General features: G+C 38.4%; 1 protein-coding gene across 1 annotated transcript in view; it reads right to left on the reverse strand.

Annotated features, from left to right (window-relative positions):
• AP1S3 (adaptor related protein complex 1 subunit sigma 3) overlaps positions 1–13,032 on the reverse strand; it is an 86,478-nt gene that overhangs the window by 15,084 nt on the left and 58,362 nt on the right. The window contains exons 2-3 of the mRNA XM_006170405.3: positions 7,075–7,253; positions 5,680–5,788 (exon numbers count right to left, since the gene is read on the reverse strand). Of these exons, the coding sequence (XP_006170467.1) occupies positions 5,680–5,788; positions 7,075–7,253 (288 nt within the window). The remainder of the gene's footprint in view (positions 1–5,679; positions 5,789–7,074; positions 7,254–13,032) is intronic.

Here is a 13,032-nt window from a genome sequence, read left to right on the forward strand (position 1 = left end):
CCTTTGACCCAACAATTCCCCAAAGAATTTATTCCCATGCCATATCAAATGAGTGCATAATAATAAACGTGCACAACAAAGATTATGACACCACCATCTATATATAATAAATTTGGAAACAACCCAATATTCATCTATAAGGGAAGTATTTAAATAAAGTGTGAAGAAGGGATTGCAGCATGACCACACTCCTTTGGGGGGGGAGGGGTGCTTTCTCCGCCTCCTTATCTCTCTGTCGTCTCTCTCTCATAAGCACATGTATCCTCTGACAAATTTAAATAAATAAACAGATAGATAGATAGATGAAGTTATACTTCCACTATGGCACTAGAATTCTATGTAGGTAGAAGAAATAAGGTAGATTTACATGGACAGATGTGGAAAGAGCTCCAAGACAAACTTGTTGGGAACTAAGGACAGTTGCAGGATAGTAAGCATATTGCAATCCCATTCATTCCTTTCCCTTGCATATGTCTAGAAGAATATGTAAAAAATATGCATTAATTTTACATTTTAAACAATGTAAATAAACAAAGAATAGTCACAGTAGATCTAATATCCATGTACATAGCAGGTACAAGAAGTAAGCAGTTACCAGAGGTCAGAAGAGGCAGACGTCAGGAGTTAGAGCAATAGCTGAGGAAGCCCAGAGGTCAAGGTGGGGGTAGACCAGAAATCCAAGCCAGACAGGAGCCTCACTAGGACAAACCAACAATCAGAATCCTGCAAAATGAACTTGCGCTAGATGCTAGTGCATGTTCTCTAGGAACTTCTTATATCCTACTCTGAGAGCAGCAACGCATTTGCAAGCCTGTAGGGGGTCCATTGGCACATGTAGGGTAATTAACTTACTGCATCTGGTCTTAAGGGATAAGGTAAAGTGCATGCAGAGTTAGATACATACCACACACACACCTTAATATATATCTTACTATCTCTAGATCATAAGAAAAATGGATGTATGGGTTCCATTGGCATTGCAGAGGATGTTACAAATGAACAACTATTTCATATGCAGCACTTCCAAAATGCTACCCTTGTAATTCTTTGAATCTAACACCTTGTGAGAAAACGTCCCAGGAGAACCTTACACCAACTACTCAATTCTGAACTCCATCCGGAGGTTCTATCCCAGTATGGCAGAACATGCCCCAATGCTCAAGTTATTCCATCTAGTTATGCAGATATACATGGCTTTCTTCTTCCTTGCCAACCTAATAAACATATGAGCCTCCTTCCTTGTTTATTCTTCATGTGTCTAGATTCTGGATTAAAACTTACAAAGGGTAAAAACCAATCACTTAACATTATCTTCAACTTCCTAGCCTTGTGCTTTATTTGACTTGAAGGTCTTCTCTTCTACAGAACACATGGTGTAGTGAGATTATTCCTGGCATTTCACCAACTCAGTCTTTTTTGGATAGAGTCTAGCCTTTTAAAATTATGTACCAAGGGTAGTACAACCAGTCTCAAGTTACATGCAATAAATGCTTCAAATAATAAGAAACTACTACATAAATACTATAAAGACCTATATAAAATAAAAACAATTATAGCAATGAATAGTTTATAAGGTATTGTTACTCACTTTTGACCCTCATAACAACCCCCTGAGGTTAGAAAAGCAAAGCAAATATTTCTATTAACCTTCTTGAGCATCATTTTTCTCATCTGTAAAATGGAGACAGATGACAGACCTCAAATCATAGATCTGCTTAGTGAGTGAGCTGGCACCAGCATCTGGCAGGACACATAGTATTCCTTTCCTTATAACAAAAAACTCCCTAAATCAAGTTCCAAAGCTGTCCCTCTCAGGGACAGCTACAGCTACACGTTCTGAGTGTATCAGTAAAAATCCACATGCAGTCTGTAATGGGAAAATATGGCAACTATCTAAATCCTTGACAGACCCTTATCTACTGTGAAACTTTGAGGCATTTCCTCTTAGCCTTATAAATTGGGGTTAATGCTACTTACTGAAGATCGAAAGATTAACTAGATAATCCTTGTAAATCTCCTTGGAATTGAAAAGTGCTAAAAAAATACATAACTTAAATTAGTAGCCAGAGATTTTGATTTATCTGTTTTTGAAAGATAATATTTTCCAACATCATAAGAGAAGCTCAATACAAAGTTTTCCCTTGGATAATAAAAAGACGGAATTCAAGGGAACTTTTAATATTAACACAAGAGGAAAAGAAAACCAAAGAGAAATATTCCTGAGACAATGTCAATGAGAATCAGTACTGGAAGGCTTTACTCATCACTATTAATTAATAAGAATTGAATACCTACTGGGCATATAGCCCGGAATTGCTCTTAGCTGCTCTTAGCTTAATGAAAGATTCATTGAATTTTTGTAATAAATTAAATTTTGGTTCATGACAAAGACCTTCTAAAGGTATCCTAAAACAAAATGGAAAATTAATATAAGAGACATAGAAAGTCATCTGCTTCTCCTTATATTTTAACTGTATTTAATATTAACAGTTTCCTCTTCTTTAATTACTTAATTTTATTTTTATTATTATTATTATCATTATTATTTCATTTGACCAGAGAGAGAGAGAGGGAAATGAAAAAGCAAGCCACCAGGTCAAGGACTAGACCAAGTCACCAGGTCTACAGTCAGCCATTTGAGAGTCCAGCACGTTAACCACCATGCCACCTGCTGGCCCCTTTAAATTTATTTTTTTTAACTTTTTTATTTCATTTTCTCTTTTACATTCAATCACATTATTTAGCTTACAAACTGAATATTTCAACATGCAAACATTTCTCTCTAGTCCAGTTGATAAAACTATAAAAGTATCTTCAACAGAGAAGCAATGTGCTTTGAGATGTCAGGCTGAAATTTGATAAGACGGACTGAAATCAAAATTCAGCCCCAATTTACATTATCTTAATTGGTTCAATTTAGAGAAACAACAGATCAAATCAAAGTTTAGAAATGAGGAAAAGAGAAGCTAGGGGAAGACCAGGCCTCAGATAAACTGTTTTAGGCCCTCACAAAAGGCAAAGTCTGTAGTCAGTTTCAAAAGAAAGAGCAAAAATGTCAGAATTCATTTGAATAATAGAAAGCATTAAAATAATCTCATGAGGGGTCAGCAGGTGGCACAGTAGTTAATATGTTGGACTCCCACAGGCCAACCAAAGTCTGAGTCCCAGACCTGATGGCTTGAAACTTATGCTGGAGTATGTGCATGCATGCCCAAAATCTCAAGAAGAGAATGGAAGAGATGAGATTGAGTGGCCATCCCCCCTGGGGGATGATTTCTCTCTCTCTCTCTCTTTCTCTCTCTCTCTCTCTGTCTTTCTGGTGAGTGCACATGCCATATAGAAAAAAAAAAAATCTTCAGCCAGGAGAAAGGGAAAGAAAAGCTGGCCTGTCTTATCACTTCTATATGTGGTCTGAAAATGTGAAATCCCCACCCCAACATTTTAGGTCTTATAAATTTTTGGAGGGTGGGTGCGATTTTTAAAGTATTCATTCTTTAGAAAAGTGATGCAATAAATTGGATAAAACCACAACTAATGCTGCAAATGCTGTTTATTTAATTAAAGCAAATGTATAAAACTCTACTAGATGAAAATTCTCCTAACACTTCATAAAAATTTTCACTGAGCAAGGGAATAGGGAAGAGAGTTTTAGGAGAAAACATTTTCCAAATGTAAGAATTTATTTCTTGAGAATATGAACTGGATTAAATGCTTCTGGAACATTTGCTAGCATCTGGCCCACAGCTGCTCACAAGTGGTGGAATACAAACAGATGAGTGATGGGTCATGGTCTTGAGAGACTCGCAATATGGTGGTCAAGTAAATTTTGTACCAGCTGGGGACATGACAAGGCTCTGTTCCATGTCACTATGCCAGGGATGGGAAGAGGAACAACAAGGCTGGAAGAGTGCTCTGGGATCAGTGTTCTGAAAGCTTATGCATCAGAGTAGAAGGCTTGAATTTCCTTCATGGCAGATGATGGAAAGTGACTGTGAAGGAATACCAAACCAAGACCTGAGCCTTGTAAAGAAGGAGGTAACAACAGGACAATAAGGGAAACATGGAAGAACCCAGAGGCAGAAAAGGCCAGATGCAAAGTTTAGAGAATAGCAAAAATGAACTCCTAAGTAAACCTATACTAGTAAGAGTGGAAAGAAGATGCATTTTAGTCTATTTGAATAGTCAGAGGCTGATTACAGTAAAGTATACAGAGAAAGACAAAAAAAAAAAAAAAAAAAAAAAGAAAAGAAAATCACTGCCCTTTAATACTGAAGGAGCCTGGAAGATAATAAATCCCAACCACAAAACAGAACAGGGTTTCAGAAGATGAATTCAGTCCTCGATCATGAGAAGCCCAATGAAGAACATCACCAACAAAATGAAGAGGAATACCTACAAACAGATTTATAGGAGAGAGTCAACAGACACTCAAGGAGAGTGGGAAGACATGGAAGGTGTGCAGTGGGTGAGAGACAGCAAGGAGCTCAGTGGAATAAACCAGGGAGGGGCCTTCAGGATACAAGAACTGGAAGATATCAATGTCAAAATAAAGAAAACATTGTGATGATCAAAGATCCACTGGTGCAGAGAGGTAAAGACTTAAAATGGCTTGCTCTTGTTGACAGTAGGTTGGGCTCAATGGTAACTTCATCATTTCCTCAAAGCAGGAGAGTAGAATCCATGCTGTACACTGCTACAGAATGAATGGATTGAGGCACCTTGTATAGTACAAGCAGTCGTTTAAAAATGCTGTTGTGGAGACCAGCAGAGGGCTAATGGCTACATCTTTGGACTCAACACATAGTTGACATTGGTTAGAGTCCTGGACCTGGCAGCTTAAAACTCATGCCAGGCGCTTGTGCCTGTGTGCTCAAAATCCCAAGAGGATAATGGAGGAGAAGGGATTGCAGCAAGGCCATCCTCCCAACAGATGGTTTCTCACTTTCTCACTTACTGTTTCTATCTCTCTCTGTCTCTCTGGGAAGCATCCACATCCTATAGCAAAATAAATAAATAAATAAATAAATAAATAACAAAAAAACTCTCTTTAAAAAAAAAAAGATGCCTGTTGTGAAAAAAATATACTGGATTTCACATTTTTTTGCATAAAAGTAAATTTATACTTTAGTACCACTTTTTTATGAGCTTTTGAAGTCCCTTCATGACTGGGCAATCAATGTAAAAAAAAAAAAAAAACAATTGAATAGCAATGTGAAGGGAAAGGATTTGAGTTTTTTGTTTATTTGGTGCTTTTTCTTTTCTTACATATAAAATAATATTAAAGAATACTGTAACTGTAACTTAGGGGGAAAAATGCCAGAGAAAGGAAAAAAGACCAAACTAAAAGAGAGATGACAAAGCCAACGAATAAAAAGGGACAGACTATCAAGGAATCTTTCATAATTAGATTCTGATTCACTGGAACAAGGTCTCCAGTGTATTTTTGACTTGAAGATAAAGGCACGCCTGTCTCTTGGAAGCTTTGGGGTTTTCATTTACGAAGAGTTACGAGGAAGGAGAAGAGCCCTGTATTCTGACAGTAGGTGGACTGGCGTGATCCCAGGTACAGATGCAACTCCTATTTTGGACTTGAAAGGGAAAAGGAATGTGATGAGAGACCAAACTGAAGAGCTCAGGCAGAGATGGCGACCAGTTCTAACAGGCCACGGCAGCACTTACATTTCCAAAGTATTTGTCCAGCAACTCCACGTACCGATGCACAATCTCTAGTGTCAAGAGCTCATTGTCCTGATTTTCTACTGCACAGCAAAAATATAAACTAGCATACCTTGAAAAGAAAAAAAAAATAAATAAAGTAAAATACAATGATACATTCAACAATCTGAAGATGATTTTTCAATGAAATCATCAGTCATCACATCCAATATCTTCCCAAAGTATAAAACAGAATGTATAAAAATATTGTGGTGATTGACTTGCTTCTGTTAATTATAGGCAAGGCTCCCCCAAAATTTTGCCTTGAAGAGCTATTATCAGGGGGACGATATACTTTGACCCAAGGCAGTCAGGGTATCTTTTCAAGTCCTTCTCCTGGGCTTGTAAGTTGCCCCAACCCCTAGCCAGGCATCTCAGGGGCCCACAGTCCCCTTCTCACTTCACAGTTTATATCAATCACTGTGTATGTGTCTTCCATCCTCAACCTGACAAGCTCTGACCTGGGACCCAGAAGAGAGAGCATTTGCTGGGAACTTACTCCACTGGCTATCAGACTGAGGAGGTTACCTCTGTTTTTTCCATTGGATCTAATAAATGCTCTATGCAAGAGCATTTGTTACGTGCATTTCCTTCTGGAAGTTACACTATGATGCTGGATACAGGGCTAGGCCAGCTGTGCTCTGCTCCTGGCTTAGGCAGCAATTACCTGGGTCTTCATAAGCAAAGTCACTCTACCTATCTGGCATCAATTTTCTCCTTTATATACAGAGGTCCCTTTGCAGTATGGTTTTGCAAGGGCAAGCAAGCGCAGTAAAAAGAATCTATAGGCTTTAAAGCCAGAAATATCTGCATCTGAATCGTGGTTCTACCAATTACCATTAATAACTACCTGGGGGCTAGTTATTTAAACTGCCTGAGTCCTCAGTTCACTTACCTGCAAAGGCGTTATAAATATTAGTGAGCACCGCCTCACTGAACACACTCCCCATCTCTCTATCACACTATCCTGAGTTTTTTCTATAGTATTTATTACTGACTGCAAATATTTTATTTAATAAATAGGCATACTGCAAGAGAGCAGGAATGTTATATGTTCTATTCACTTCTGCATCTACAGAATAATTCTGGGAATATAATAGATACTCATAAAGTATTTGTTGAATGCATGTGTGCACTATCAATGTATAGTTTAAGCACCCAGAATCGATCTAAGTACATGAAAGACCTTTCATTTAGTATGAGAGTCCTTTCCTAGTAAGTCTATTCATACAAACATTTGGTTCCCAGCCTTCGAAGTTTTCAGTAAGCAATGGAATGGGTACTGTAATTTGAAATGTTCACAGTTAGAACAAACCAAAGCAATAATGAGAAATTCCGTTCTCATAAAGTTACTCACACCTTTTATAAACAAGTTTTAGCTCCTTCCAGTCAATAAAACTGCTTGTCCTGTGACTACGAGAGAGAATAATCTGAACAATTTCCCGGGTGATCTTTTTCCTTTCTTTGTCAGGAAGTGTGGTGTACCATTTCTGCAGCCGTAATTTCCCTTGTCGACTGAAGAGCAATATGAAATGTATCTAGGAAACACAAAGGAGAGGGGAAAACAAACCCTGGTCAAACAAATCATTCTGCATAGACCCTGATAATCAGAGGCAAGATTTACAAAGGAATATAATTCTGAACGGATGAAAAATTTCTTCCTAGCATAAAAACAATCTCATCTGACAAATTACATTTAACTCAACAGAGATTTTTTTAAAAATGTGTATATTATAAATAGAGCTTACTTCTATTATAGGGGAAAGATATGTTGTTTGATTATAATTCCTTTTAAGAGCTACAAACTCATTACAGAAAAATATATCAAGGAAGTAATAGTACACACTTTTTTGAGAAAAATTAAATTCTCTTTTCACAAGCCCAGGGGGAAAAATGTTAACAATGTAAGGGTTTACTTTAAGAATTATATCCCAGGCCAACTGCAGTGGTGCAGCAGTAATGCAATGCTCTGTGATGCTGAAGCCATATTGGAAGATGCTGGGTTTGAGTTCTGAAGTCACTCCCTGCATCCTGGAGCATTAGTTTATGCCCATGATCTTGGCTGGCTGAGGCTGGGGTGCACTCTCCAGAAAGACATAGAGAGACAGAGAGACAGAAAGCAAGAAATCACCCCCAGGGGGGATGGTCATGCTGCAATCCCTTCTCTTCCATTCTCCTCTTGGGATCTTGGGCACACGTACACACATCTGGCATGAATTTAAGCCACTGGGTCCAGGACTTGAATTACGATCAACTAAATGGAGTCCAACACCGTAGCCATTACGCCAACTGCTGGTTCCCCATTTCCATTTCTTTAGAGAGTTGTCTATTCAATTCATTTGCCCATTTTTTTAATTAAATTATTTGGGATTTTTTGGAGGTAAATTGTTTGAGTTTTCTATATATTCTGTTTATTAATCCCTTATCTGAAGCATCATTTGCACATATTTTCTCCCATCCTGTAGGTTGTCTCTTCATTCTATTTATTATTTTCTTTGCTGTGCAGAAGTTTTTTACCCTGATGTAATCTCAATGGAACACAATAAAAGCCATATATATGACAAACCAACAGCTAAAACACAGATTTATTGTTTTTTAAAAAAGAATTATTTATTTTATTTTTATTTATTCATTCAATAATTTTCATTTGACCAGAGAAAGACAGACACACAGAGAGAAGGAAAGTGAGAAAGCAAGCCACCAGGTCCAGGACTTGAACCATGGTTGGCCATTTGGGAGTCTTCAGCACCTTAAGTACCACACCACCTGCTAACCCCATAATTTTCAAATAAAATTTGAAATGTGTCTTTAAAATGAAGGTTCATATTTATTCTGCTTTAAAAGCTTTATAAATGGAAGGCACTATACCATGTAGAAAGTTACTTCAGAATCTTGATAGTTTGGTTTTCAGAATTGTCAGATGGCCTGATCTTTATTTTTATAAATTTTAAAGTTTCCTTAATCCATAGTATTAGAAAAGATTTAGATTAATAGATGTTTTGATGGAATTTTGTTTTTTAATAAATAAAATGCATTGTATTAGTTAATTGTATAATATACTGGGAACCAAAAACAATTTTCTTAAACACAAACTTTTTACAAATAAAATATCCAACATTTTTCGTTGAAGAGATTTGGCTCTGAATGTCATAGCATACACAGTGACAATCCACTAGGTGGCGATCTCTGAGGGCCAAATGAAACCAGGCTCTTCATCAGAATCTCCATCTACCTCCAATCTACAGAAGTTGAGGTCTTCATAGCTAATCTGTCTTAGAAGGATTCATCTGTTATAACAAGGATCTATGACCCAAGACATCATCGATGATGAGAAACCAAGTTTTAAAGAATGCTCATCTAGTGACTTTAAGAAAATCATCAATCTGGAACTTAAAATAGCTATTTAGAATGCAGCACTCTCTTAAACATCCATATCACTATCAGTATAGGCATCAATATTCAATAATGGAATGCAGTTGCTATTTTCTAAAACCCATATGGCAAAGAATCATATTAAGAATCATGTTTGGTTTTACAAAGAGCTTATTGCAAAAGTGACTGACACCCTAAAAGTACAAAATTAAATAATTATAGGCTCATAAAACCTCAGCATCTTAAAAATAAGCTCATTGCCAATAGATAAGACTATTCCATCAAATGTTTCATGTATGGTAAGATTTTTATGAGCATAGTTAAATACACACATTTGCTTGAAACTCACTTTGTACTTTCTGTCAGTTTTTTTATTCTTCTCACTCACTTAAATCTCTTCTGCTACAATTTAAGTCAATTTTCCTGATTTTATCCAGAGTATGTAAAAAGAGGATATAGCACTATCTTTGTAATAACTAACTCATTATATACTTAGAGACAACATTTACATCTTCCCTTAGCCTGTTCCTTCCAGATGAAATAACCCTGACTTTATTGCTTCTTATTGGTGGTGTTTTTCAGATCTTATAAACATCCTTGTTGAGAGTCCTTTGGGATTTCTCCATAGGCTAAATATTAATCATGGCACCCAGGTCAAAGCTCCAAGTTCCACTGAGAGGCTGAACCTATTGCTGAGTTAAATGCTAGATTCCTTTCTAGTTCTTCCATGTTGCAACCTTATCTCAGGATCAGGTGCTTGCCTTCTTAACATGGATCAACAACAGGGAACAAAGACCAAGAGCAATTTTTCATTCAGACAATGAATTCAAAGAGAAATCATGATTAGGAACATAACAAAACACATCCATAAAGTTCATGTAAAATATAAAAATGCATTCCAAATGCAAAAGAAGTGACAAACAGATTTAAGTTTACCCAATAATAGCATTGCATGAGAAAGCGCTGAAAGATAATTTCTCTCTCTCAAGTTCTGCTCCAATCAAGAACTGGGTTTATACTGTAGTGTCTGTTATCTCTCCAGATTTAATGATGCAGCTCGAGCAAACTCACAGAATGAATTGTAGTGATTCACAAGAGTTCATTACCTCCAGCAATTAATTTTATCCAATTTATCAGATTAGTCATTCAGGGCATATTTGACTAATATGTTTCAAGAAGTTAATCAAATACCATTTTTGATTAGCATTAGCTTGAGAGTAGGGGCAAAAAAGGCAATCAGAGGGTTTTTCAATATTTGCAAAGAATCAACTTCAGTTCAAATTGATGCCATAAACTAACTTCATCTGGCTTCTGAAAACAGCACCTAATATTCCCTTTCAATGATATTGCTGGGAGGAAAAGAACATGGAAAGACCTATGGCACACTCCCACAAAACACCAACTATAGCACTAACCATAAAATGCAATGCAGTGTGCCAAGCAGGGTCAGCTTCTTACATTTAGCCCAAATGTTTTGGCCTCAGGTGGATACCTGGCTCCACCAAGATCTCCCATTCTCACCTTAGAAGAAATCACTTCTATTGCCACCATTTTGAGAGGTCTAGTTTGGTCTTAGGTGATTCCCCAAATCCAAAGATATTGGGTGAATTGAGCATTATTATCCTTAGTGTATCGGCTAGAGCAAACCTTGATCTAATTGAGCGGAGCCCCGGATTCTCTCTGACCCAGAACACAAACCACTCCGAGTGCTCTTAGCATTTGAAGCATGGTTAAGAAAGCACAAAGCAAACTAGCTGCAGTCTGTTTAGTCTGCTGCTCTGAACCTGTGTTAGTAACCTCCCTCTAGCTGAGAAGGCATCATTAAGGTTTCTAATAGCCCCTTTGGTTCTTTTTTTTTTGGAGAGGTTTTTGCTATAGGGCACATGCGCTCGCCAGACAGACAGAGAGAGACAGAGACAGAAAGCGAGAAATCACCCCCCAGGGGGGATGGTCATGCCGCAATCCCTTCTCCTCCATTCTCCTCTCGGGATCTTGGGCACGCGCGTACACGTGCCCGGTGTGAGTTCTAAGCCACCGGGTCCGGGACACGAACCGCGGTCGACTACGTGGAAATCCAGCAACATAGTCATTACGCTAACTGCTGGTTCCCAGCCTCTTTGGTTCTTAATGTTTACACTTCCTCTCCTGACCTAGACCCATGAAATAGACCATAAATAGCTTCTGAGAGGCATCCAGAAAACTTTTTCCATCCTCAACACTGTCACACATGTGCCACCACCTTCTTAAAGCTAGCTTGTATTTCAAGATCTGAGCTACAAATAGAAATACACAAAATATGTTCCTTTCCTCCAGCTCCATCAACTTGACAAGCCACTCCTCTGGTGGCCCAGATCACATGACATGTCATTTAAATAGTAATGCTATGATCCTCACCTTCTCAAGTCCCTCTATAACCTCTGCAGCCACTCTGCAAATTCCCAAACCAGATCAGCCCATCTACTCCCATCTTTGCTTCTATCAGAGGTATTAGGCATTCCACTCTTACTACCTTAATTCCCCAACCCCCTTTTTTAAAAAAAAAAAAAAAAAAAGATTTTTAGGTTTTTGCCATAGGGGGTGGGCACTCACACGAGAGAGAAAAAAAAAAAAGAAAAAAAAAAGAGGTAATTATTTTATTTAATTTTATTTATCTTTTTTTTTTTTTAATTTGACCAAAGAGCGACAGAGAGAGAGAGGAAGAGGGAGAGGGAAAGCAAGCCTCCAGGTCCAGGAATTGAACCATGGCTGGCCATGTGGGAGTCCAGCACCTTAACCACCATACCACCAGCCAGCCCCTAGTATTATTTCTGTAATTGCCAGAGGGCACATGCACTCACCACAGAGAGAGGAAAAAGGAAGGAAGCATCTTCAATGGGTATGGCCACACTATAGTCCCTTTTCCTCCACTTCCATCAGGATTTGGGGCACATATGCACACATGTCCAGTGTGTTTTGCCAGCCAACGCTGGGATTCAAACAGCAACTGGCCATGTGGGATCCAGTATCCTTAACCACTGTGCTATTAGGCCAGCCTGCCACATACCTCTTAATGTAAGGAATTTCCAAGCATCTCTTCCTTTTTATTCTCCACACAGATTACTCCAAGTCATCACCATGCCCTTCACATTCCTAAATCTCTATCCTCACTTCCTAACTCAGGAGAGGACAAAAGCCATTGTGGGGATTTCCTCAGTTCCTCCCATACCCATACACGTGTACACAAGTTTGGTCACATCCACTTCCAACCTGATGTATTTTATTCCAGTGTTGGAGAATATAACATATTCTTTTTTTAAATTTATTTTATTTTATTTTCGAGAGAAAAATAAATATTTACAGAGAGAAAGAGTACCCAGAGGTCTGAAGCCAGAAGTGCTTCAGCCCACCCCACTGAGGAGATGTGATGTATTTATATGGAAGGGTGGAGGGGTAGGATCATAAGAATGGCAGGTACTTGGATGAGCTTACTTGCCACGCTGACTTTATTGACCCGTCTATAGGTATAGCCTGCCTGTAAGAGGTACTTTCCATGTGCCTCTGAGGGCTCTGATCATACAACATATTCTTATGGTCTGATTTTCAACTCTCACCTATTTCTTCGGGAACGTAGTTCATCATTCCTGCACTAGTAATCTATGCCCCCTCTTCCAAGGTTTCTTACATGCAGACTGTCGATAACCTTAAATTTCTCTCATGTTTAAAATAATGGTCCTGGTTCCAGCAGGTAGCATAATGGATAGATACATTGCGGGGTTCCCATGTAGTCAACCTCAGTTTGAGTCTCAGGCCTAGTGGCTTCAAACTCATGCCAGGTGCATGTGTATGCGTGCCCAAGATCCTGAAAGGAGAATGGAGGAGAAGGGATGGCAGCGTGGCCATCCCCCCCCCGAAGCCCCACAGGGGTTGATTTCTCACTTTCTGTCTCTCTGTCTCTGTCTCTCCAGT

This window comes from Tupaia chinensis, unplaced genomic scaffold, assembly GCF_000334495.1.
Source record: "Tupaia chinensis unplaced genomic scaffold, TupChi_1.0 Scaffold148296_1, whole genome shotgun sequence".
Classification (NCBI taxonomy): domain Eukaryota; kingdom Metazoa; phylum Chordata; class Mammalia; order Scandentia; family Tupaiidae; genus Tupaia; species Tupaia belangeri.